The 27,204-nt window shown below is 36.0% G+C and overlaps 1 protein-coding gene across 4 annotated transcripts in view; it reads left to right on the top strand.

The window, feature by feature from the left end:
- TOGARAM1 (TOG array regulator of axonemal microtubules 1) overlaps positions 1-26,746 on the top strand; it is a 37,150-nt gene extending 10,404 nt beyond the window's left edge. For 3 of the 4 annotated variants that reach the window (XM_032237508.1, XM_032237500.1, XM_032237482.1), the window contains 16 exons: positions 254-354; positions 1,079-1,246; positions 2,034-2,132; positions 2,729-2,904; positions 3,867-4,023; positions 5,088-5,165; positions 5,880-6,039; positions 6,717-6,822; positions 10,610-10,845; positions 12,556-12,714; positions 13,594-13,720; positions 14,427-14,542; positions 15,460-15,649; positions 18,057-18,276; positions 23,347-23,433; positions 25,583-26,746. In XM_032237508.1, coding sequence (XP_032093399.1) covers positions 254-354; positions 1,079-1,246; positions 2,034-2,132; positions 2,729-2,904; positions 3,867-4,023; positions 5,088-5,165; positions 5,880-6,039; positions 6,717-6,822; positions 10,610-10,845; positions 12,556-12,714; positions 13,594-13,720; positions 14,427-14,542; positions 15,460-15,649; positions 18,057-18,276; positions 23,347-23,433; positions 25,583-25,836 — 2,434 coding nt within the window. In that variant the 3' untranslated portion in view covers positions 25,837-26,746. The remainder of the gene's footprint in view (positions 1-253; positions 355-1,078; positions 1,247-2,033; positions 2,133-2,728; positions 2,905-3,866; positions 4,024-5,087; positions 5,166-5,879; positions 6,040-6,716; positions 6,823-10,609; positions 10,846-12,555; positions 12,715-13,593; positions 13,721-14,426; positions 14,543-15,459; positions 15,650-18,056; positions 18,277-23,346; positions 23,434-25,582) is intronic. The other variant, XM_032237491.1, reaches the window with a different exon arrangement.
- Positions 26,747-27,204: the final 458 nt, after the last annotated feature.

Here is a 27,204-nt window from a genome sequence, read left to right as displayed (position 1 = left end):
AATAATAAGTGTAAAACTCATTGTCCTAATCCCATTGAATCTTGTAAAGAATCACTTTTTTCACTTTGTTGAATTTCTAATTGAAAGCACTTCTTTCAACTTACCATCTTAATGTCAGCTTAATTTTTTTTTGAAAAAGTAATTTTTTGTTGTGCAGGCAAGATAGCTTGTTCAGAATAATTTGATAGTTAGCATTGGCATGTCTGTACAAAGTTGGTCTATGTTAATCTTAAACATTTTTCTGTTTTTATAGATCAGATATTTTTTCTCTATCTGGAGGTAATTCCCGCCCCACAAAGCTCTCACCTGCACGGAATCGAAGCTCTATCATTGTGGAACAGAATCCCAGTGCAGGTATGGTATTGAGAATAGGAGAAAATATTAGATTTAGTAAAATAAAGACATTTTAGTTGCTTATAATATACCATATATCTCTAGTATATTCAATCAAATAAAATATAAATGCATATACATGTATATGGGGCGGCTCCACCCACCCGTCCTGACGCTTCTGCGCATGCACAGAAGCGTTTTGCACGAGCGCAGCCGTGTGCAAGCATGAGCGAACCGGTAGTAAACCGGTTAGCAGCCCACCACTGGTATAAATGCATATGTAGACACATACCCACATATATATATATTTATATTTTACTGTTTTGTATCTGCAGATGTACTTGAGTACATTAATGTCAAGTTTTTGAATCTTGATAAAGAGAATATTAACTGTGCTATATCACTGAGGAAACTCTCAAAACCACTACCAAAGAAAATTATATGTATTTCACAGTTGGGTTTTTATTTGTTTTTTACTAAGAAAATTCTGCATTTTCTGTAGCACAAAATTAGGATTATTCATAATAATATTGATTGAATGAACAAGGAGTAGGAAATAAAAAATAGAAGAAATTAATAGAGAAGCTCATCAGAAAATAGTTGAAGGCATATCTCCAAAAAGAAAGGAGGCAAACTTTAGAAGTGTGATGCTGATATATATTGTATCTAATGGACATAATTTGTGTGAAATAATTGTACAGGTGCAATATTAGACATTTTCCGGTGATTTTTACTTATACTTCAGGAACAAGGTTTCATGAAAAAGCAACTTCCTTTGTAAGTGTTAGTGGCCAGCATCTGAGCTGTGGAAATGGATCAGGAGATTATGAAGATGATAAACAGAAAATTTTGTCTCCTGCCAGTCTGAAAGGGCAGAGCAAAGAGTATCAAATGCATTGTAAATCCACAAAAGGTAAGTAATTATGAATGTCACAGAATTGGAGGAAGAATTGAGGGGAGACTATGGAGCTGTAACCTAATGAATTGCTATTTACATTTCTGGATAGAGACCATATCTGCCTAATTCCTTTCCACTCCTTTCCTTCACTTTCTGTAATTACTACATGCCATAGTTCTATAAAGTAAAGTAGAATTCAGGAGCACCAGAATCCAGGTGTCTGTTTTAAAATTAAAATGAAATTAGCTTCAGAGTATGGAGGAAAGAATCATACAAATTAGAGCTATGTTGTTTGCAGGCAGTAGTATTTATTGATAATCCAAAGCTTTCCATTGTAAAATTATTAAAATAACTTACTGTTTTTAAAGATTTTACTAGAACTGAATTTACAGTTAACTGTTATCAAATCAGCCTTTCCTGTGCAGTTTCAATAGTAACCTCTCATTTTGCACTTCGGAACATTCAGTTGTTACTGAAGGAAGTTTCAGATTAGCATTTTACTTAAATCATTAGTTATCAATATATGCTATTTATATTTGGCAAGAATAATTTTGTTTGGTATAGAAAATAGATTTTTTTCTTTTTCATTTCTCTGATATATAAATAACTATTAGCTGCTGAGTTGTTTAGAAGATGATTTTTTTTCAGTTGGCTCATATAAGAAATCTTATTGTGATACTAACTTATATAGTATCAGGATGATAGTGACATAACGTCAACATTCTTTTTCTTTTAACTTTGTGAAGGAAAAACCATAATTTATTTGGGAAAAACATAATTCTGGTGTTATAATTTTTTAAAGGATTTATAGGACCTTCTTCAAGTTTACATCATTTGAATAGTCTCGAATACATTTCACCGAGTGCCTTGTCAGAAGACTCTGTAGTTATTGTTGGAAAAGGTATTTCAAACAATTACATTTATATTTATTATATCTTTGTTTATCCTGCCTTTCAGTGACTATGATCAGTGCATTTATGAGAAAACATTAAATATAATCAAAATAGAACGGTGATTCTTATATGACTTTGATGAAGTATGCATTATTTGTGGATAAGCAGTTAGAAATTAAACATTTAAAAATCTGTTTTGTGTCTTGAAGCCTTACTGGTTAGTGCACTATATGCATTTCAGCATTCTGGTTGTTGAAGACTAAATATTTAAAAAAGGACCTTTTTTTTAAAAAAAAGGACAAAGGACGTGTACACATTGAAGAGACATCGTACTGTTCCTTTTTGGTTAATTCAGTTAAAAAAACTTACCTTTTTAAACAACATTTTAATTAGATTCCTTGCATACAGATATGGAACAAAATTAAGCTTTGATACTAGCCATGCTGGCCACTTGGCCTCAGAAAATGTCTTTGGACAACACTGGCTCCTTTGGTCAAGAAATGGAGATGAGCACTGTGCCTTAGAATTGGACACAATGAGACAGGCAAATCTTTCCTTTTTCCTTTTTTTCCTTTTTGTTAATCCAATGAATTGTGCATTTCAGGAATGTTTGAAAGCCCCTCTTCACTTCCTACATATGGTCAATCCATAATCTTCTCCATGGAGAATGGAGATGCACCTTCGTTCAAACCAAAAATGGAATCACTTTCTGGCATCTATGGGAGAGCTGTCCAGCAGCAAAGCTCTGCACCTTGCTTAGATGTGGAAAATGAAAGAGATGTAAGAATGGACATTCCATCATTTAAGAAAGAGGGCAGTCAACTCGCATATTGTTTTTTTTCCAGATTTCATAATATAGTATACCTATAAGAGTATGGGCTAGATGTGAATTTGTTTCAAAGTATATCATATAATTATCAAGCATGTATCTTCAGGATGTCAGACATTAGTCAAATGAGAAAGCAGAAATATACAATTTGACATGCCAGGCATTAATTTTATCTCACTTTGGTGTGCATGACCAAAAAATACACATATTATGTGTATCATAATGGGCTTTCGAGAGTGAATTGCATCTAGTTCCTGATGTTTGCTATAGCACATTAACAAAAACATATATTTTCTTGTGTTTTATTCTAAGGGAGGTAACAATAATAAGAAAACAATTGTTCAGTCACTGTAGTGTCCCCATGGACCATAGCATGCCCTGACCTCCATTGTTTGTCCAAATTCATATTCATTATGTCAGTGACACAATCTAACTATCTCATCCTCTGCCATCTCTTTTTTCTTTTGTCTTCAATCTTTAGACAAAACAATAATTATTATTTTAAAAATGTTTAAAATCCTTTTCACAGGACAGTTGATGGGTATCTAATTTAGTCTCACATATTATGTCATCATTTTAATCTTACTCCATTAAGTTTCCTAAGAATTCTTGGTTTGGGCTCCTCTCATTTCCATTTCATTCTAAATGTGTATATACCACCAAAGGGCAATTCCTATGCATTTATCATAATTGAAATATTTGAAATCTATATGATTGCCAAAAGTTGACATTGCCTTGTTGGCACATAATCAGTCTTGATTATGTATTGTGGTTAAGAGCATCGGGTGAAATATTTGCATGGGTTTGCATCTTGTGTCTCAAAAGAAGGAGAAATATTGGTTATGTTATTTTTTATTCAAGTGTTACATTCTTTATTCATCCCATACTGAATGTATTTTACTTTCTGCTGTAGATGAAAGTTGCCTTATCCAAATCTGCCCGAGAAAAGATGAGACAGAAGAAGAGAGAGGAGAAGGAGCACCAGCAAATTAGAGATCTGGGAAAAAAGGAATCCAATCCTTGGGAATTGCTCAAGATCAATGAATCAGAAAAGATGACAACCGACAGCAGTAATCCATTATTTCCTTAATGATTCTTTAATATGGTTACCAAAATGACTGCCACCTTAGGTTCTGTAGCATGCACACAAGGTGTATTCCTGATTTCTTTTTAAGTGCTGCTTCCTAGTTCTGAGGGTGATTTTATTAAATTCTGCTGCAGGCAGATAAGCATACCATAAGAAATACAATTAAAAAAGAAATTATCTAACAGCATGGTTGTTAGATATACAATGCAATGCAATGCAATACAATACAATAGCAGAGTTGGAAGGGACCTTGGCGGTCTTCTAGTCCAAACCCTGCCTAGGCAGGAAACCCTATACCATTCCAGACATATGGCTATTCAACATCTTCTTAAAGACTTCCAGTGTTGGAACATTCACAACTTCTGGGGGCAAGCTGTTCCACTGATTAATTGTTCTAACTGTCAGGAAATTTCTTCTCAGTTCTAAGTTGCTTCTCTCCTTGATTAGTTTCCACCCATTGCTTCTTGTTCTACCCTCAGGTGCCTTGGAGAATTGTTTGACTCCCTCTTCTTTGTGGCAACCCCTGAGATATTGGAACACTGCTATCATGTCTCCCCTAGTCCTTCTTTTCATTAAACTAGACATACCCAGTTCCTGCAACCGTTCTTCATATGTTTTAGTCTCCAGTCCCCTAATCATCTTTGTTGCACTTCTCTGCATTCTTTCTAGAGTCTCCACATCTTTTCTACATTGTGGCGACCAAAACTGAATGCAGTATTCCAAGTGTGGCCTTACCAAAGCATTATAAATTGGTATTAACACTTCACTTGATCTTGATTCTATCCCTCTGTTTATGTAGGGATAGACTCAAGATCACGTAATGTGTTAATACCACTTTATAAAAACATGTAGATAAAAATGTTCCTTTATCTAGATTGTTATTGTTTGCAATAATCAGGTTTATCTTTAACCTTTTAATATAATGTATAATATTTTTCTAATACCTATTAGAAAATGTTGCTTCCTCTATTTGGTTAACGAGAACATTTACAGAGAGCATGATGAAACTATTCTAAAAGGGCCTTTGTTTGTTTCTTTGTCCTTAAGGAAATGTTGCTTTCAGTCCTTTGTTGAAAAGAACATCAAGTATTAAAAAAGCACAGCCTTTGATCTTGTTAGACTCAGGTAATTATTTTATTTGTTTGTTTGTTTATTGATTGAATATTTCTCTCCTCCCTCTAAAATACAACATTAACAAAAATAATCTTTTCTAATTGTCATTAAACACTAGATGGAATTTATAATATAACTAAAGGTTTGTGGCTTCATCATGTTAGGATCCAAAGTTCTACTGAAAAGCATGTTTTTCAAAGACCAGCCTGCTTTGTAGTCCATTTCTCATTCATTTTTTATAGAAGTGGGACCTTAAACAGATCCTCTCTAGATTTCTAAAGAGGACAATAGTAGTAAAGCCCAATCTGTCCCTTCTAGATTTTGCCACTCTTAATGTGCTGGCAGAATATATTTTCAGCTAATATAGGAACTTTGTTTCCTTCATCACCCAATATATTGTTTGCCCCAATCCTGCAGGCTCTGGAAGGGCATTGAAAAACTGACTTTTTCCCACTGGGTGTTTGGGTTGGGAAAAACAGATTCCCAGATGAACTTATACTACACTTATACTACACTTTACTTCTGATTGCTGTGTTATGGCCATAGTCCATTTTTAACAATATGTCCTTTGATTTTTTTGTTTTTGTTTGATGAGCTATTCTATGCCACCCAGAATCACGTCTGAATTGGGCGGCCATATAAACACAATAAATAAATAAATAAATAAATAAATGGCTTATTCACATCACAGAGTTAGGTCACTTTTGCATAATCAAATGGATGAAGTTGCAGGTGAAGACTCTCCAGGTCCACAGATGCCGTTTAAGGATCGGATGTTATCGGTCATGCACAGTTCTGAAATAATGGAACCCTCAGATTTGAGACCCTTCCCCAAGCCTGAATTTGCTCTTTTGGAAGCCTTGCAATACCTTGCTGATAATGATTGGTAAGTTTCTCAGTCTTATCTTTTTTTAAAAAAATTTATCATCTTCAGCTTTGGGGTGAAATGGAAAAAAAATCCTGTTTGACACAATTAAATAAAAAGCAAAGGCCACAGTATTTTACTCTTCATGTAAAATATTACCGTATTTTGGGGAGTATAAGATGTACCGGAGTATAAGACGCACCAAGATTTTGAAGAGGCAAATTAAAAAAAATGTTTTTGCACTCTGCTGACCTCCCAAAAATGGCCCGTTTTTCATGAAAATGGGTCTGTTTTTTGTCAAATAAAAGGCATGCATAGCCTTTGGGAGGCTTGTAGAGTGCTCCTGGGCTTGGGGGAGGGCAGAAATGGGCAAAAAATGCCCTGATTTTGCTCATTTTTGCCCTCCACAGTCCCCAGGAGCACTCTGGAAGCCTCCTAAAGGCTATGTATGGCCATTTTTGCAAAGGGAGAGGTCAAAAATGCTGTATTCAGTTTATAAGGCACACCCAGCTTTTCACGTGTTTTGAGGGCAAAAGCTGTGTCTTATACTCAGAAAAATACGTACCTTTTTTTACTGGTGATTTTAGTTATTTTTTTTTAGAAGTGTGATAAAATGTGTAAATTGATAATTTTTAATAAATCTGAGCTGTTTGTCTATTCTGTGCAATATATGTATTTCATCTTTCTTTTCAACATAGGGAGAAGAAAATTGAGGGCCTCAATTCAATTAGGTGCCTTTCTGCCTATCACTCCGATGCTCTAACTGCAAAACTACATGAAACTAGTTTGGCTGTTGTGCAAGAAGTAAGTTTCCCCCCCTTGTTTCTTCAGATCTCATTGCGGGGGAGGCACTAAATGACAAGATGTTTGCTATTAGTTGCTTTTTTGGTAATTTGTACTTTAATTTTTGCATCCCCTTTATTTTACTCTAAATGTTTTCCTTATTGATGAACTTTGCTGCTTCCGGAACTTAATTGTCTTAATACTTATGGCCTCAGCTTTTTATATTTCCCAATATATTAACTGTGATTATGCCTTCTAACAAAAAGGACATACAAAAAGTATAAATATGCAAAAAAACAACAACCCACAACCGATTCATTTTTACTTGGCTGTATCTTCATTTTAGTAAGATTTTAGTTAGAAAATGGTTCATAAAGTAAATTTTCTTGTAGCATTTCTGGCCTACCAAATTTATCTAGGTTTTAGTTTTCTGATTTATCGTATTTTCTATTAAATCTGTAGCTTAAAGCTATAGCCTTGTGGGCATATACAGGTAACCCTTGATGTACAATACAATACAATAGCAGAGTTGGAAGGGACCTTGGAGGTCTTCTAATCCAACCCCCTGCCTAGGCAGGAAACCCTATACCTTTTCAGAAAAATGGCTATCCAACATCTTCTTAAAGACTTCCAGTGTTGGGGCATTCACAACATCTGGAGGCAACCTGTTCCACTGATTAATTGTTCTAACTGTCAGGAACTGGACATACCCAGTTCCTGCAACCGTTCTTCATATGTTTTAGTCTCCAGTCCCCTAATCATCTTTGTTGCTCTTCTCTGCACTCTTTCTAGAGTCTCCACATCTTTTCTACATTGTGGCGACCAAAACCGAATGCAGTATTCCAAGTGTGGCCTTACCAAGGCATTATAAAGTGGTGTTAACACTTCACGTGATCTTGATTCTATCCCTCTGTTTATGTAGCCTAGAACTGTGTTGGCTTTTTTGGCAGCTACTGCTGCACATTGCTGGCTCATATTTAAATGGTTGTCCACTAAGACTCCAAGATCCCTCTCACGGTTACTACTGTTGAGCAAGGTACCACCTATACTGTACCTGTGCATTTCGTTTTTCTCACCTAAATGTAGAACCTTACTCTTTTCATCATTGAATTTCATTTTATTAGATAGTACCCAATGTTCAAGTTTGTTAAGATCCTTCTGTATCTTAAGCCTGTCTTCTGGAGTGTTGGCTATTCCTGCCATCTTGGTGTCATCTGCAAATTTGATGAGTTCCCCATTTATTCCCTCATCCAAATCATTGATGAAGATGTTGAAGAGTACTGGGCCTAAAACAGAGCTTTGGGGTACTCCACTGCATACTTCCCTCCATGTAGATGCAGTTCCATTGAGGACTACACGTTGAGTGTGATTGGTCAGCCAGTTACGAATCTATCTGGTGGTGATGCTGTCCAACCCACATTCTTCTACTTTATCTAGTATTAGGTTATGGTCTACCTTATCAAATGCCTTACTGAAGTCCAAGTAAACTATATCAACGGCATTCCTCTGGTCCACTAATTTTGTCACTTTGTCAAAGAATGCAATAAGATTAGTCTGGCATGATCTGTTTTTGACAAACCCATGTTGGCTTTTGGCTATTACTTTGTTTACTTCTAGGTGTTCACTAATTCATTGCTTGATTATCTTTTCCAGAATCTTTCCTGGTATTGAGGTCAAGCTGATAGGTCTATGGTTTCCTGGATCTATTTTTTTTCCCCTTTTTTGAAGATGGGAACCACATCAGCTCTTTTCCAGTCCTCTGGCAGTTCCCCAGTGCTCCAGGATCTCTGAAAGATATAGTTCAGTGGTTTTGAGATCTCATCTGCTAGTTCCTTCAGAACCCTGGGGTGTAATCCGTCCGGTCCTGGTGATTTGAATTTGTCTAGGTAGACAGGTGCTCACCATTTTCTCCCTATTTCAATTTGTGTTTCTAATCTGATTTTTGTGGTGCTGTTTTTGATAGGTTGGATTGTTTTATCCCTTTGTGTAAAGGGAGATGCAAAAAAATGAGTTAAATAGTTCCGCTTTCTCCCTGTTGCTTGTCACCTTCTTGCCACTTTCTCCCAGCAATGGACCAATTGTTTCCTTAACCTTTTTCTTGTTTTTAACATGTTGGAAGAGGCTTTTTTGTTATTTTTTACTTTTGTGGCAAGCCATTCTTCATTGTGAGCCTTAGCTTTCCCTTACTTCATCTTTACAGGCTCGGGCTATTTGCTGATATTCTGCCTTAGTTATGTCCCTCTCTTTCCACTTTTTATACTTATCTTTTTTGTCTTTCAATTTGTCAGAGAGTTCTTTATGCAGGCATGCTGGTTTCTTTTGGGAGCTGTTATTTTTCTTCCTCATTGGTATTGTGCTAGACTGAGTTTTTGTAATCTCATTTTTCAAAATTTCCCAAGCATCTTGAGTTGTTTTCCCCTTGAGGATTCTCATCCATGGAATTCTTCCTAAGCTCTCTCTAAGTTTATTGCAATTAGCTCTCTTAAAATCCAAGACTCTAGTTTGACTCTGTTCTACTACTTGTGTTTGCATAATGTTGAATTCCAATATTGCATGGTCACTTGCCTCCTTTCCTCTCTATTAGTGAGAATTAAGTCCAATATGGCTGATCCCCTTGTTCCCTTCTCTACATTTTGGGAAACAAAGTTGTCTGCTAGGTTTGTTAGGAACCTGTTGGATCTTCCACTTGGTGCAGAGTTTGTTTCCCAGTTGATGTTGGGCTAGTTAAAATCCCCCATTATTATTGTGGTGTGCTTCCTACATACCTTAGTTAGCTGACTAGCAAAAAGTTCATCTACTTCCTCTGCTTGGTTGGGTGGCCTGTAGTATAAACCTATGGCAATGTCATTTCCCCCCCAAATCTTTAATATTGACCCAAATGCAAATGTACAACAATTCCATGTTATGACATCGTTGAACAAGTGGTGGGACCCACGCCATGCTGCTCACACACCCCTTCACACCCTCTTTGTTTGGGTTGTGGGAAGCTGGCAGGAAGCAGCCTTACCTAACAACTGTGAAATTTGATTAATGATGGCAACCAGGATCACAGAGATTGCTAAGCAGTGCGTTCATGCTTTACAACTCCATTGCTTAGTGACAGAAATTCCAGTTACTATCATAAATCAAGGACTACCTATATAGGCAATCCTCGCTTAAGGACCATTCATTAAGCAAGTGTTTGAAATTATCAACAGCACTGAATGAAAGGGCTTATGTACGGCCATTGCAGCTCCCTGACAGTCACGTGATTGTGATTTGGGTGCTTGGCAACCCATTCATATTTAGGACCATGATCATTTGGTCACCATGTGCAATCATCTCTGCTGACTTCCCCATAAAGGCAATGGTTGCAAGCCACTGCCATCTACCCAAAAGGAATCCCTCTGGTTTCTGGCAACTGGCTGATAAAAGCCTCTCCCGAAATCCAACCAGAAAATCCTTGGATTTCAGGAGGGACTTTTTCAGCCAGTTTCTTTCTTTTTCAGATAAATGATTTTTTGCCTCCGTGTGCCAATGATGCATCAATTTATAGTTTCTGGCCCACTTCAGCACTCATTCCTCTGACTGACTGTAAATTCCAAGAGGACAGCCATGTTTGTAGGAAGGGAATTAAACAACTAAAGCCAACATAGTATTAATGTAAAATATGCAATATTGTTGCATTTATTGTGATATCCCATATAACATGCTTGTATACACATATAATTTTATATAATGTAATGGCTTGATGGGGGATAAGGTGGGGGGGATTCAAAATCATCAATGTTTTTCCAACTGTTGCTGATTCAGGTCTTTCTTTTCATAGGTGAAAAATTTACGTTCTGTTGTTTCCCGAGCTGCGGTTGTTTGTTTAGGAGATTTATTCAACTACCTGAAAAAAAGCATGGACCAAGAACTAGATAATACAGTTAAAGTCCTTTTGCATAAGGCTGGGGAATCAAACACCTTCATTAAGGAAGACGTTGACAAAGCACTGAAAGCTATGGTTAATAATGTAACTCCTGCACGTGCTCTTTGTTCTCTTATCAATGGAGGTCAAAGGTAGAATTTTGAATTATGATCTTTCAGAGGCTTTTTTGACTCAGCTTAAAATAAAATAGATAGAACTGTCAAGCAAATCTAACCATTATCAGAAGTGAGCTCAGCTTATTATAGTTCTAAAGAATCATCTAAGAGAATTTTCTTTTCCTTTAAACATAGTATGAGATATGAAAATGAGCAAATTTGAGAATTAGAATGTGGCTTTATGCCAACTACAGAGAGTATAGAGCATATTTTACCTCTAGAGTGAGACATTGAGAAATGTATGAATGGGAAAAATAAAATGTACATTTCTTGATCTAGAGAAAGCATATTGTAAAGTGAATCTGTTCAAATTATGGAACATTTTGCATTTATATTGGGTTGAGACAAGATTGCTGAATATGGTTATAGCAATATATCATGGAAGTAATGCATGCATGATAATAATGAATTAGTGGACAATTTAGCAAGAAATACGTAAGGGATGTGTGATAATCCCTTGATTTTTTAAAATAATTTAGGTTAAATGTATAAAGATTATTGATAATGAAGATAATGTTATGATTGTTGAGAATATGAATGTGTATTTACTTTCACTTGCAAGTGATATTTTATTGTCTGAAAACATAAAATATATGCAGTGAGCGGTGGATTGCATGATGCATTGAAAATTTATGTAGCAAACACTGAGATAACTATGTTTAATAGAGAAAATAGAATGAGTATAATAACCTGCACTTAAATAGTGAAAAAACTGAACAATTAGATAAATAGTTAGATAGAATATTTTGTAAAGAGGAATATAGGAAAATAACAGTTAGATCTCTTTTTCTTGTCCACAATATGTATAGGCCACAAACCACTCTCATTCAGATGAGAGCAATGATCTCTACCTATCTTTAATTTTAGTGAAAAGCTGATTTGTTTTTTGTGTCATTCCTTGTGACTACATAAACGGTTACTCTTGTATGATGTACTCAAGAAGTGTGAGGTAAAACAAGAATAGGGTCAAGAATGAAAGAATGCTGGATGAATGAGAATAAACTATAAAAGTGATTGAACAATACCTAAAAAGCTATGGTGAAGTGGGTTTTTTCATATACTATAGATGGATAGAATTGATTATCTCTTGAAAAAGAGATAAAAATGTATGAGGCAGTGTACAGACATGATAGAATCAAAGATGGAAAGGTAGAATGGATGGTTCAGGTGTAAACTAGATTTGCCTATATTTCCTTATGTCTTTAATAAACTATTTTTACTCCCTTCTTGCGCTGTTCATAAGCTGGTTTAAGCGTTTTTGTAATCCATTTTGGAAGCCATAGTGGAAAGGCAAGATATAAGGAAGTAATGGCTATCCAAGAAAATATTCAAGCATACTTATTAGCATGAGTTCTTCTATTGTTATTTTTTCTCTTTTATTTAAAACATTTGCTTAGCTTTAATGACCAAAAAGAAAGACATTAGCTAACTTCCTTTTACTACAACACACCTGCATTTTAATCTGGAATTCTGTTGTTTGGAGGGGGTCTACTACATAAAGGGCCTTGCATTGCTGCTAGCCAAATGCATTAAATTTAGCTCCAGATAGCTGGGATTTTATGCTTTTGTTATCTTGGTTCAGATATAAAATGCATAAGCATTTTCAAAAGATCTTTCAGCATCACTGTTGCAATAAATAATAATCATATATTTTTCTAAACTGTATATGCCTTTTATTCTTACCAGCCACTTAAATACAGCAGTAAGAAGATGCACTGCCCAACATTTGTCAGATGTTGTAGAGCACATGGGACCAGGGCGTATATTGTCTGGAATTAAAGATATAACTGACAAGATTTTGTCTGCTGTGGCCAAATTTGTCCAGGATGGTTCACAAGAAACAAGGTGAGCCAATGCAGAGAGTGAGGGGTAATGCTGAATGGCATGATTTTTGAAAATAAGCAAGGACATGAACATGTTTTAGACTCTGTTTTGTATGAAAGCTCAAGTTTCTATCTTAATTCTTGAAGAAATATCAAGCTTGCATGACAAATCAAAGAAAAACTAAGAATTCCAAAAGGCATTTTCAGGTTTGAAATTTTATCTCATACAGGAAAACACTGATTTAAGTTTCTGTAGTTTCTTATTGACTTAGATTTCTATAAAAAGTGGTCTTTTGGTTCTCCATTCAGGATGTCTCATTTACAGGGTGTTTTACATGCTAGAAGGAGACATGAAAACTTTGTTGACAAAAGATGAGAAATTCCAAAATATTGATGTGAGGAAAAATGTAAAAAAATGAAAAGTAGTTGCGTATTTGGTTTTTAGCCCATCACATTAATGAATTAAGTCCTTCTGCTTAAGCAGTTACATTTATGGGAAATAATAATGTCATCAGATATTTTTTTATGGAACTAAAATATAAATTCCTACATCTGATACTACTGTGTGTGTTCACAGATTTGATTGGAGACTATTTTTCTCATTTCACAAACTAGTAAATAGGGACATAAGTCTGTTGATTTTCAAGTATGCAAGAATGGTAGGGAGATACAGAATCACATATCACTCACATTTGGTTAGTATGTTGCGTCATAATTTTTCCCCCTAGATATTCCAGATTTCTGCTTTCAAGCATCTCCAGAAAGCAGAAATCTATATCTAGAAAAAAACAAAGTATCCAAGCTTTGTATGACTGCATCCTAAAGCAAGTATATTTAGTAAAGATTTTTTTTAATTTCATGATTATATGTATTAATAAAACTGATTTTGTGATGTTTGTAGATACTATGGGCGAAAGATGCTTTTCACTTTGATGACACACACAGACTTCGATAAAATGCTTGAAAAGCATGTGCTGCCAAAGGATTTGCCTTATGTTAAAGAGACAGTCAGCAATTTGCGTCAGAAGGTATGCTAAAAAGGACTCCAAAATAAGATTGAATAAAACTAAGCCATAAATTCCTATTAATTTGGGGAGTGATAAAAACTGAACATGATGCTATATGGCTTGGATAAATTTATAATTACATTTGTATTTTAAAATGTATTGCAGTATTTTAAGTATCATTATACCTCTCTGTCTTTTGATTTAATTTAAAGTTCTTTTTCCAGTTCCTCTTTAGCACATGTATGCTATTACATTTCTATGAGAAACTTTTCTTAAGTAATGTCTTTTGCAGTCCCTGATTTAAAATATAGTTATGCTTTTGTTATTTAATTAGACTGTGTTAATCTTTGATATCTATTAAGGCTGAACACCTATTTCGTAGCACTTGGATTTCAATTTGAAAATACGTTTTGAATCTTGGAACTCCATCAAGTTCTTTCCTCTAGCACAGAGGAAACTTTAAATTACTTCATTAAGCCTATTTTTTTCAGAAGCATATAAACTGTTTTTATGACAATTTTTTCATTTATTGTTTTACATTTTACATTTTCTCTTTTCCTCTACTTTCTCCTGTGTTTATGTATTTACAAGGGTTTGAAGTTTTTTGAGACAAGAACCCATATTTGATAAACATGCTCTTCTTTCATGATGTTATTATATTAGAGATATGAGATAATATATAGGGAATTGAAATAAACATTTTTTAATTCTTGTTACATAATTTCAGGGACTTGGGGAGATGCCAATAGTTACACCCTCAGCCAAAGGAAGGCGTTCTCATACTGGTAACATAGACAATTCAAGATCAAACATGTCACGCGAAGTACTTAGTACTAGTGACAGGTATGGTTGTGCCCTCCTGCTTCAAAGATTTCATCTAAATAGTTTCATATGTTGCAAATCTAAAAGAAAATAATGTTTATTTAAACAAATTATACAGTTGCTATGTATAAATAGGTGTGACAGTTTTTCTTGCTCTTGTTCAATATAAGTGGAAAATTGACCATGGAGTGTGTTTGTAAACTAGGTGTAGAAAAATTGGAACAAAAGAAAATACCAAATTAACATTTCAGAACTTCCTTCTTATGTGCATGATATGATTGCTTCTTTTTTAATAACTAAATTGTCAGGTTTTATGCATTTTGTTTGTGAGAAGTCAAAAAGTTAAAATAACAATCTGGTTTGTCACTGTTGAGACACTGTAAAAGCAAAGCTTGTACCTAAGTTAAAAAAAATCATCCAAGGAATATAATTATTTTCAAAATAGCAGTTTTCTACAGTAGATGGTTTTTCATTTAATGGAATTGCTTAGGGTTTCACCATAATCACTACTTGATCAGAAGGATAGAAATATTTTCCACATCAATGAAAAATTCTCAGTTGAGACTGTATACACCTAGTACTGAGCTTTCTGGATTTGCAGTTGATAATTTCTGAGTCCCTCTTTCTCACTTAATTTTTATATGAATTATTGTTGCATTAAACTCTCAGTAGTAAGTACACTTCTTTGTATTCATGTTACAAATAGACATTTTCAGGATTTGATTTCTAGCTCATATGAAACTAATGTTATAATCGACCTGATCTCTCAGTTTTGTTTTTTTTTAGAAGCTAATAAATTTAATAACTTTAAATCTATTAAAGTAATACAGTACTTATATAGAAAGATCCATGGACTATGGATCTTTCTGTACATGTACTGCACTATACAGGAGATTGAACTATACAATTACAGAATGCTCTCATTATTTTCTCAACAGAGAGATTAGAGAAATACGCGACATATCCAGGAAATTAGTTCCTCGTAATGCTTTGGAAAGTGCTGAATATGTAAAGTTTATAACAACTTTACTGAATGCAAAAGATTTCCGCGATCGAATTAATGGAATTAAACAACTGTTAGCAGACACAGAGAACAACCAAGACCTTGTTGTTGCGAACATTGTGAAGGTAACGTTATATAGGTTACAACAGAATCTTCAGTGTTCTCTCTAGAATTGGCAGGAAATTACATATGTGATAAATTATGCTATTTACCCTGAAAAAATGTAATATAAATGCAAGAAACAATGGCTATAAGGAAAAATAAAGTAAATCAATAACCCAGTAGATAGAATCATAGTTACAGTTGGAGGGAGGGAGCAAAGATAAAGAAAGAAGGCTTATATGTTGTCAGAACATTGGTCCATGTAGCCCAGTATTAGTCTATTCTGGCAGCAAGAACACGACATGGCAAGAGTGTTATTTTGAGTTCTATTTCCTGAGCTTCCCTAATATTAAGAAAGCAGAATTATGTAGAATGTATTTCATGTGTTGCATCTGTCATACTGCAGCTGTCTAGAATATATCTTGTCACACAGAACCCTACTGCAGGATGTATTCTTGGTAGCTGCAAGATGGCAGGTGCAACATAAGAAAGACTGTTGACATAACTAAGGCATGATTTGTCATATAAAATATTTGATTAAGCTTAAGGCATAAAACTTGCCAGTACCTTGTTTTTTTTTCTGGACCACATTAAACAACATATTGTTATTCTAAAATTGAGATGTTTAAAATATATTTTATTTTACTATATCAAAATAGTTGAGAAGAAAAAATATAAATACTTAAAACGATATTAATATATTGAAACTTCAAACTTAATAATGATGAGAATACAAAATAAAGGAAGAGATGCCTGGAAATGATAAACAGAACACCTCCAAAAAGTATACTCTTGATTCTTGTGTCCTGATACTCTGTTTCTCCAAAAATAAGACCTCCTTGGATAAGCCCTATCATGTTTTTGTGTGCATGTTCTAAAATAAGCCCTCTCTGAAAATATTGCAACACAACAGGAACCATGAGGTGGCCACGCTTGCTGCCTCCTGCACCTCAAAAATAATAAGACCTCCCCAAAAATAAGGCCAAGAAAATAAGACCCTGCCTTATTTTGGGGAAAATACAGTAGATTCCAGATACTAGAAATATTGTCAAGCAAAACAAAGTTATCTTCAGGAGTTAGAATAATATAGTCTCAATGGTTATTACTTTCAAATTTGGGACTTGACAGGATTGTTGTTGTCACCTTGGATCCATTTTTACTTCCAATGGCAAAATCATTGCATCTCATTTCATTCCCCAAACATCTGAAGTGTTCAATACACACAGCAAAACTTTTTGTTATATTAATTTATGATTATAGGAAAATAGTTTCATGTTACTCGAAATGACTTTCACTAATTTATCAGGACAGGACAGGTCAGTTCAAACTCATTGTTTCAGAGGCTACATAATAACTTTGATTACATTATCTTGTACAAATGAACCACAGTTTACTTCTTCAAAAGCTTCAGGCATGTTGGAACTTAAAATATTGAATAGCAAATGTTTCAGTTGTCCCTTTCTAAACATACTGATATAAAGTTCAATTTTACAAACTTTTTAAACATAGCTTTGGCAGAATTGTGTTGATTCAAATAATATTATGATGATCAATTTAGTCAGAAAACACATTAAAGTACATTTTTTAAACTTCTGGTAAAACCATAATATAAGATGAGTAAGATGTCAGTATTTTCCATGTATATATATTGCAGTATTAAGTGCTTATACAGAAAATGATAGCTGCATAAATCAGGTTACTCTTTGTCAGCATTGCAGTGAAGTAAAATAACTATTAGGTGGAACGTAAATATAAATGCATGCCCATTGCATTTTGCTGTGTAAGCAACATTACATAAAGTATGGAAAATGAATGAGAAATAAAGGAGGGGGAAAGGAAATAAATACAAAAGAAATTTGGCTAAATCTAGTTTAGCCCAGTCATAGTATTTCTTCATATATTTTTATTAATGCAAATTATTTCTATTATGTTCTTATATCATGCATTTTGTTAAACCCATACTATTATATTGCAAAATGAATTGCCTTAAATGAGCAGATCTATCAGCCTAAGTATCATTGTTTATTATATATTTCTTTTGTGTGATATTTCTTTATCAGATATTCTTTAAGGGATTGGATATCTCTTGGAGTTCAAACTCCTTTAATAGTTGGGGGTTTAGGTATTCTTGAGCAAAAAAGAATATTAGTTAAAGAACTTTAAAACTGGTCACAAGAGTTGTATGTCCTTGATTTACAATGGGATTTGCTATCCTTTGACTGACCAACAATTATTTAGTATATTCCACCAGTGCAGCAATATATGAAAGAAAATGAAAGAAAAAAGAACTTGTTTGGTTTTACATTGAAATTACTAGAACAGTTGGGACCTGAGCACATTTTCATAGGATTCCACATTTTAAACCTGTCAGTTTAAATATATATTTGGTCAAAGAAAATAATTCAACCTATTGTAATTGTGTCTATCTAGATCTTTGATGCCTTCAAGTCTCGCTTACATGACTCAAATAGCAAAGTCAATCAGGTTGCTCTAGAGACCATGCACCAGTTGATTCCTCTGTTGAAAGAGAAACTATCTCCTGTTATCAACATGTTAATTCCTGCCTTGGTTGATAACAATCTGAATTCTAAGAACCCAGGCATCTATGCTGCTGCCACCAATGTCATCCAGGCTCTTTGTCAACATTTAGGTAAACTGACTATTTTTCTTTCCTCGCTATACTGAGCTTTAAGGTGTAGTGTTGCAAAAAAGAGGGGACTAAACAATTTAGAATGTATGTATGTTTTTATCTATCCGCTTATAATACAAATGTGGATTTAATAATGCTTGCTTTGTTCAGTGTGTAAACATTCCTGTAATGTACCCGTCTCATTTCAACAATACTTTAGGGCAAGTTAAGAAGTTAAGTTTGGCAAGATGTAGGAAAAATCACATATAGGTTTCACATATATTGATCCATGGTTTGGGTTACCCATAGATTGTTGATTATCATGTCAGAAAGGACCACTCAAATTAAACTATTGGCCCATGTGTTTTTTTAAATATTTTATTAATCCAGTCTTTATTATTATTATAAATAACTCAAGGCAGCAAACATACATAATACCCTTCCCATTCTATTGAGATTTGGCTGAATGACTGCCCTAAGGTCATTCAGCTGGCTTTCATGTCCAAAGTGGGACTGGTTGGGAACCTTTTCCTATTTTTTGTAGCTCCCAATTATACTAGATGGTGCTACTGAAATGTAGTGACCAGTATTTATTTTTATCTATTTGTATCCTGTCTCAATCACCTAGGTGACTTTAGGCAGTTTTTGATACCATAGTTTTATTTTTTTTATCTGTGTCCCTCTCTCCCCTCTTCAATTTAAGTGGTAAAGTGTTGCCTACTTTCTATAAACCTACTGCCACAATTAGAACTCAATTTTAAAAATACTTTTTAAAAAGTTATCAACCATTCTCTAATATCGCTGCAATGCTATGTTTCTCAGAATGTTCAGAATTAAAAACAATGAAAAAGTAGGAGTTTTTTCCACCCCTCCCAGCCCCAAACATTGTAGTTCACAACACACAACTGCATTGACCACCATGCTTAGTGAATCTAAATAAACTATTGTAGGGTTTTTACAGTGAATCATCTGAATAGTCCTTGGAACTGAGGTTACACGTGTAAGTAGAAACTGCAGCAATCTGCAGAAAATATTTGCCTGTCAGCTATTCTTTGCTTGCAGTGTTCCCAGGCATGTTCGAGGACACGGGATGAAACAAAGTAATAACCTGCAATTAAAATATCATCCATAGAATGGTAAACAAGATAAGAAGGAAATTGATCACGAAAAGGTTGTAAAGCTTGATCCACAAAATATTGACAAATTGTAGGAGAATTGAGCATACCTTGTGGTAAGACACACCAATGAAATCTTTGTGTAGGTTGACTATTATTTAAAACAGGCACAGTGAAAGCAAATTTTTCTTTATCCTGTGACTGCAAAGGAATAGTGAAAAAACAATCCTTCAAATCCACAACTAATAGTTTATAAAACTGTGGGATTAAATTAGGATTAGGAAGACCACATTGTAAAGGCCCCATTGGTTGAACGCATTCATTTATTTTTCTATGATCAGATAAAAATCTCCATTTTCCACTTTTCTTTTTAATAACAAAGACAGGAGTGTTCCATGGACTAGTAGAAGGTTCAATATGGCCAGCAGCCAATTGCTCCTGTACCAAGGAATGCAAAGCAATCAATTTTTCAGAAGATAGAGGCCATTGCTCAATCCAAACAGGTGTAGAACAAAGCCATTTAAGAGGAAGCGCCGCCATCCAAAATCAAATGAGCATTAAGAAGAGAAAGAAGGTCCCTACCCCAAATATTAGTATGAATATCTAAAATGTAAGGATGTAAAGATACAGACTTACCAGCAGAGGTTGTGATGGCTATGGAATGAATGCTTTGCCAAGCATTTGTAGACCCACCAATGCTCCACAAGGAATTAACATCACGTTTAGGCCATTGGACAGGCCATTGTAAAAGGGAGATGACAGTAACGCCGGCTCCTGTGTCCAACAAACCTTGAAACAGTTGCTCATTAAGATACAAAGTAAGAAGTGGCCTATGAGAGTTAATAGACTGCAGGAGTCCTATAGAACAGTGTTTTTCAACCTTTTTTGTGCAAAGGCACACTTTTTTCATGAAAAAAATCACGAGGCACGCCACCATTAGAAAATGTTAAAAAAATTTAACTCTGTGCCTATATTGACTATATATAAAGTAATTCTCCCACGGCACACCTTACACTATGTCACGGCACACTAGTGTGCCGCGGCACAGTGGTTGAAAAACACTGCTATAGAAGTAAGAGTTGAACCAAATCCAGAATCACCACGATTTCCAGTACCTGGGTTAGGTACCTTATAGGGAAGCAAAAGAAGTTGTGCTACAGAAGATCCTTTAGGAAGAAATTGTGGAATGTTAACCCAAATTTGCATAAGAATCACTCCAGTGTAATCAGAATCAATAACTCCTGGAACCACAAAACATCCCAATTTATGAGCAGAAGAACGTGGTAAGATTATGCCAACCAAACCAGAAGAAAGAGGACCAGTGTATTGAGAAGCAACCAGTTTCACTTCTAAAGGAAATTTAAAATCCAAATCAGCTTGAGTAATTAAATCGATCCCAGCACTACCTGCTGTGGCCGAGGAGGCCCCAGAGAGGGAGGAGGAACAAGAGAGGGGGGAGGGAGACTCACAATGGGAAAGGCACTCTTTGTTTTCTGGGTGGGTGCCACACCCACCTGGCCATTTCCCGAACCCAAACGAAATCTACACTGATTTGCCCAATGAAAACCCTTCTTGCAAATAGGACACTTCTTCATAGGACGCTCACCACCAGTTGGCGTTGAACGACAATCTTTCTGAAAATGACCTGATTTTCCACATTTGAAAAAATTCCAAGCAGCTGCATGAGAATAACACAAATATTCACCTTTCCAAACAACACGCTGCACAGAAGTCAAAATCACAAGAAACATCCACCTACAATTTTGAGGCATCACAGAACAACCACTCTCAATTCCTTCCAAAAAACCTCTAGTAAAATTTCCAGTAATTCCATAATCAGAAATAGCCTTTTTTAACTCCCTTAAAATCTGAAATGGCAAACCTTCCTATTCAGCAATCTGCTGACCTGGTTGTGGCCTGGTTGATATTGAACCGGACACACAGACAACAATTCAGCTAACTCTTCTCCAGAAATATTAACATCCGATTTACAATTTTCTACCATTTTCTGAAAAGCAGACCTTGGAAGAATATTAGCAGAAGGATGAGGAATAGGAGGAAGAGAAAGAGGAGGGGGAATAGGAGGAGGAGGTGGAGGAGGCTTTAACACAATGTCAGAAGAAGCAGAAGAAGGTGTTATTTCAGACTTAGATTTAAGATCAAAAGATGAAATTTCTTTTTCAGACAATGGAGGAAAAATCACAGTAGTAGAATGTTGAGAGGGAGGGGATGATAAGAAAGAAACAGAATCTTCTTTCTGACCAAACATTTCTACAGCATACCGACACAAATGCCAAGCATGCAAAACATCTATATCTTTCCTAGGCTCAGAATGCAAAACCTTGCCAACTTTTTCCCAGTCTGACAACTTCAGAGAGCCTTGTACAGGATAGAAAGGACAACTTAAAGCAATTTCACGGACCAGCAGAAAAAGAGCCTTTTGTGACACACATAACTCAGACTTCTTAAGAAGATAACCCAACTCATTAACATGCTTCCTTTGCTCTTGAGAAAGCGAAGATCCCATACTTACAGAAACCTTGATAGGTTGAGAAGCCCTTGGCCTGACGACGCATCTGTCCTTCCCTGGACGAAGTATAGGTCCCTGTTCGGGGCGCCAAAATGTAGCATTTAGGGTTCCCGAGGCTGAAGATGAAAGGAATGTCCACTCACGGATAGCTGAATCAACCAAAGTTTATTGAGCATCCAGAATTAACATGAGAATCAACAGCAAAACTATTAATCATGAAACATCATTCTTATAGTGTTTTCAGCTTCTTTGAGCTTTACGTATTATATCATTATTGGCTAACAAGTCTCCAAGGCACAATAATTGGTTAGTCCTTACATCATTGGTGTTCGTGAGAACGTTCACCTTGTAATAGCTGAGTAAATCAAGTGTTATCAAATGAGTGAATAAAATGTTGCAAGTTATTACTTTGTTTCATCCCGTGTCCTCGAACATGCCTGGGAACACTGCAAGCAAAGAATAGCTGACAGGCAAATATTTTCTGCAGATTGCTGCAGTTTCTACTTACACGTGTAACCTCAGTTCCAAGGACCATCCAGATGATTCACTGTAAAAACCCTACAAACTATACTGTGATTTAATACAACATTGAGATTCTGGGATTTCTGGGACTTGAGACTACCGTATATACTCGAGTATAGGCCGACCCGAATATAAGCCGAGGCACCTAATTTTACCACAAAAAACTGGAAAAGTTATTGACTTGAGTATAAGCCTAGGGTGGGAAATGCAGCAGCTACCGGTAAATTTCAAAAATAAAAATAGATACCAATAATGTTTTTGAATATTTATTTCAAAGAAAAACAGTAAACTAGCGGTGTATTCATTGAAATACTTCACTCACCTCATGATGCTGATGTCCCGCTGTGATGATGATGTCCCGTGCAGCCGCGGGAGCGATGTCCCGCCTCCTATGACACACGGCACAGTGATTCCTATCATTGGATCACTGTACCAGAGGAGGTGGGACATCGCTATGTGGCTGCTTGCCATAACAAGGAGGAGGTGGGACATCGTTGCAGAGCGGCAGGAGGGGGAGGAAGGGGAATCGTAAGACAGCCCTGCATTACATTAGAACGTGAGGAGGGGGGATGGTGCGGTGCGCGCTGCGCGGCAAACTGACACAGAGGGAGGGGAAACTCACAGGGGCACTGGGCCATTCACGAGTGTCACCCAGCGGCATGGCCCCGCCCCTTTTTCTCCTCCATTTCGGGCAAATTTTTCACTGACTCGAGTATAAGCCGAGGCGGCTTTTTTCAGCCCAAAAAGTGGGCTGAAAAACTAGGCTTATACTCGAGTATATACAGTAAATTTTTCTATCCCCTTGCAATCTTCCAAACTCTGTTTCATCTTTATTGTTTTGTACCAAAGTCTTGTTATTAAAGCTCAGAGCTAAATCTCCTGAAGCACATCCTATGTTTATGTCCTTGTTTCCTTTGCTTCAAGACAATTACCTGCTTCTCCAGCCATTCTGCACTAAGGCCCAGTTTTTGAATGGAAAAGCCAAACAAGACATAACTGAAAAGCTAGCTGGTAAGACTTTCAGCAGTTTTATTTATGCTTCATGTCTTTATTTCTCATCAATGGTTTTTTTTTTCCTCAGTAAGACTGATCTACATTGAATAAGTCTATCGTGTATTTTCAAGAGTCTTTATTCAAGTGTTTCTACTGCAGGATTGGTAGTACAGTTGCAAGAAAAAGTATGTGAACCCCTTGGGATTATGTGGAGTTTTGCATGAATTGGTCATAAAATGTGCTCTGAACTTCATCTAAGTCACAACAATAGAAAAACACAGTCTGCTGAAAATAATACTACACAAACATTAGATGTTGACATGGTTTAATTGCACATAACATGTAAACATTTACAGTGCAGGGAGGAAAAAGTATGTGAACCCTTGGACTTAATAACTGGTTGACCCTCCTTTGGCAGCAATAACCTCAACCAAACGTTTCTTGTAGTTGCAGATCAGACCTGCACAACGATCTGGAGTAATTTTGGACCACTCCTCTTCACAAAACTGTTTCAGTGTAGCAATATTCTTGGGATGTCTGGTGTGAATCGCTCTCTTAAAGTCATGCCACAGCATTTCAATTGGGTTGAGGTCAGGACTCTGACTGGACCACTCCAGAGGGTGTATTCTGTGCTGTTGAAGCCATTTTTGTGTTGACTTACTTGTATGCTTTGGGTCATTGTCCTGGTGCATCACCCATCCTCTGCGGAGCTTCAGTTGGCGGACAGATGGTCATACGTTTTCCTGCAAAATGTCTTGATAAACTCTGGAATTCATTTTCCCATCAATGACAACAATCTGTCCAGTCCCTAAGGTAGCAAAGCAGCCCCAAACCATGATGCTCCCTCCGCCATGTTACAGTGGGGATGAGGTTTTGATGTTGGTGTGCTGTGCCTTTTTTTCTCCACATAGTGTTGTGTGTTCTTCCCAAACAACTCAATTTTGGTTTCATCTGTCCACAGTATATTTTGCCAGTAGTGCTGTGGAACATCCAGGTGCTTTTTTGCAAACTTCAAACGTGCTGCAATAATTTTTTGGGACAGCAATGGCTTCCTCTGTGGTGTCCTCCCATGTACTCCATTCTTGTTTAATGTTTTCCTTATTGTAGATGTGTCAACAAAAATGTTAGCATGTGCCAGAGATTTCTGTAGGTCTTTAGCTGACACTCTAGGATTCTTCTTTACCTCATGAAGCATTCTGCGCTGTGCTCTTGAAGTCATTTTTACAGGACAACAACACCTAGGGAGAGTAGCAAGAGTGCTAAACTTTCTCCATTTGTAGACAGTCTGTCTTACTGTGGACACATGAACTTCAAGGCTTTTGGAGATACTTTTGTAACCCTTTCCAGCTTCATGCAAGTCAACAATTCTTGATCGTAGGTCTTCTGAGAGCTCTTTTCTGCGAGGCATGGTTCACATCAGACAGTGCTTCTTGAAACCAGTAAACCCACAACAGGTGTGTGTATTTTAAAGGGCAGAACAGCTGTCAGCAACACATCCAATATCATCACACTGATTGGAGTCAAGATTGGCTCACTCCTGGCTCCAATTAGCTCTTGGAGACATCATTAGGCTAGGGGCTCACATACTTTTTCCTCCCTGCACTGTAAATGTTTACATGTTATGTGCAATTAAACCATGTCAACATCTAATGTTTGTGTAGTATTATTTTCAGCAGACTGTGCTTGTCTATTGTTGTGACTTAGATGAAGTTCAGAGCACGTTTTATGACCAATTCATGCAAAACTCCACGTAATCCCAAAGGGTTCACATACTTTTTCTTGCAACTGTAGATAGGAGTTTTAGTCTGAAGCTCATGGCCAATACAGGAAACTGAAAAGCAAATGTAATATGGCTTGTTAATATTCTATTCCAATGAAGTGTTTGAAATCAGAATAGAGATTTGTTTTCTATTGGTACAAATTTGTTTGGTGGAAATGTATTTGTTCTTCCAATATTTACCATGTTTCTAAAAGATCCTTTGACTTTTTTGTATGCAGTACATATGCTCAGTTCACAACAGTTGCTTCTAAATTTGCACAATAGCCTCCTTAAAAAAAACTATATCGAGATAGAATTTCTCTTTAGTTTTAGGAAATAATCTGGGAAGTCAGCATTTTACCATATCTTTGTATAAAAAATAACTCTTGGTTCTTTTCCTGCATTCAGAACTTGTTGTTGAGTTGTATCCCCGGAAGCCTCATGCAGTGGAGCAGAAAGTCTTGATGGTTTTATGGCATTTGTTGGGCAACATGACAAACAGCGGTTCCTTACCTGGAGCTGGTGGAAATATTCGGGCAGCCACTGCTAAACTGTCAAAAGCACTTTTTGCACAAATGGGTCAGAATCTGTTGATCCATGCTGCATCTCAGCCCCTACACATAAAAAGAACTCTGGAAGAATTCCTTGACCAAACTACCTGAAGCAGACACTGATATGGACATAAAAGATTATTATAGGCTCTGGATAACAGCATTACGGTTTTACATGGGCTGGAATGGATCATTTTCAAGCAGCCTGCCTTTATTATGTTTGTGCTTTTCAAGCAGAATGAAATTGGAGTGACTGCTTTTAATGATCAACCATTTAGGACTTTTTTTTCTCCAGTTTAAGTCCTAGGCTGAAACCAAAATCAGTATGGCCCTTGCAAACGTACTTCCTGTCCTGGTGCTGTTCCAAGATTCTGTAGAATTGGGATAGGATGTCTGTGAAAGTAAAGTCAACTCTGCTTCTTTGCACTCTTTTTGACTTGGTGGCATGGTGCCCTGTGTGTACTAACAAAGATGAAATTTAGAAATAGTTTTAATCATGAAATCATGTTATGACATGTCTTCTCATATAGCCTTAAAAGGGGGGGGGAGGGACTTCGGAGAGACATGAAGAACAGGGTTTTGTGTGATATTTGTGGAAAAAAATGTACTTTAAAAATCAGTCCCACTCATGATTGTGCAGTGTTAGCTTGCTTTTGCTGCTGTTGATGTATTACATCTGCTTGACAGTTGAGCATAATTATCTGCACATTGTTGTAAAACTTGGAAAAGGTTTTAATGAAGCATGTTGACCAAAATTTATAGAAAATAATTTTTTACAGATTTTGAACATGTCTTAAAAGAGATGGCACATGTTGAATATAGCTTCCATATTTTAGTGTGAAAAATATTACTGAATTTTATCTGTCCAAAATTTATAAAGGTGTTAACTTTTCTGACCTTATGTGCAATTCTCAGCAATATAGTGCCAGTTCTGCTCTCAAAATATGACACCTATAAGTACTGTATTCATCTGAAAGATAAAAAAAGTTATAAAAATAAATGGCTTTATTTCTGTAAATAATGTTTACTTCGTTTCTGATTGTTTGTCTTGAAAATTACTGTTTTTGAAACATTAAGTTCTAACTACTTGACATATTTTTATTCCATCCAATTGTGTCCAGTTTTCACAGCCTGCCTGTACAAGTCCCTATAGTTTTCTTGGGAATTTTTTTTAGAAGTGGTTTGCCATCACCTCCTTCCTAGGGGATGAGTGGGCAGAAGTTAACCAGCTGGCTTTGTGCTAGAACTCCATGTGGTTTGCACAGAAAAGGACCAAGAAATTGTAAACAAATATGAAAGGGAAACACAGCTAAAAGTTTTTATACCAATACTATTTATTCCTGTCCTTGGTCCCATCACATTCATATGGCATTTCATATATTTTTCTTTTGTTCTTTAAATTTATCTTCCCCTCTCCAAGATTCTCATCAACTTTCCCTTTTTGTTCTCAGCATCCATTCTTCATATACTGCTATGCAA

Source organism: Thamnophis elegans, chromosome 1 (assembly GCF_009769535.1).
Source record: "Thamnophis elegans isolate rThaEle1 chromosome 1, rThaEle1.pri, whole genome shotgun sequence".
In the NCBI taxonomy this organism is placed as follows: domain Eukaryota; kingdom Metazoa; phylum Chordata; class Lepidosauria; order Squamata; family Colubridae; genus Thamnophis; species Thamnophis elegans.
The sequence above is the reverse complement of the archived record's forward strand: the minus strand, read 5'-3'. Positions and strand labels throughout refer to the sequence as shown.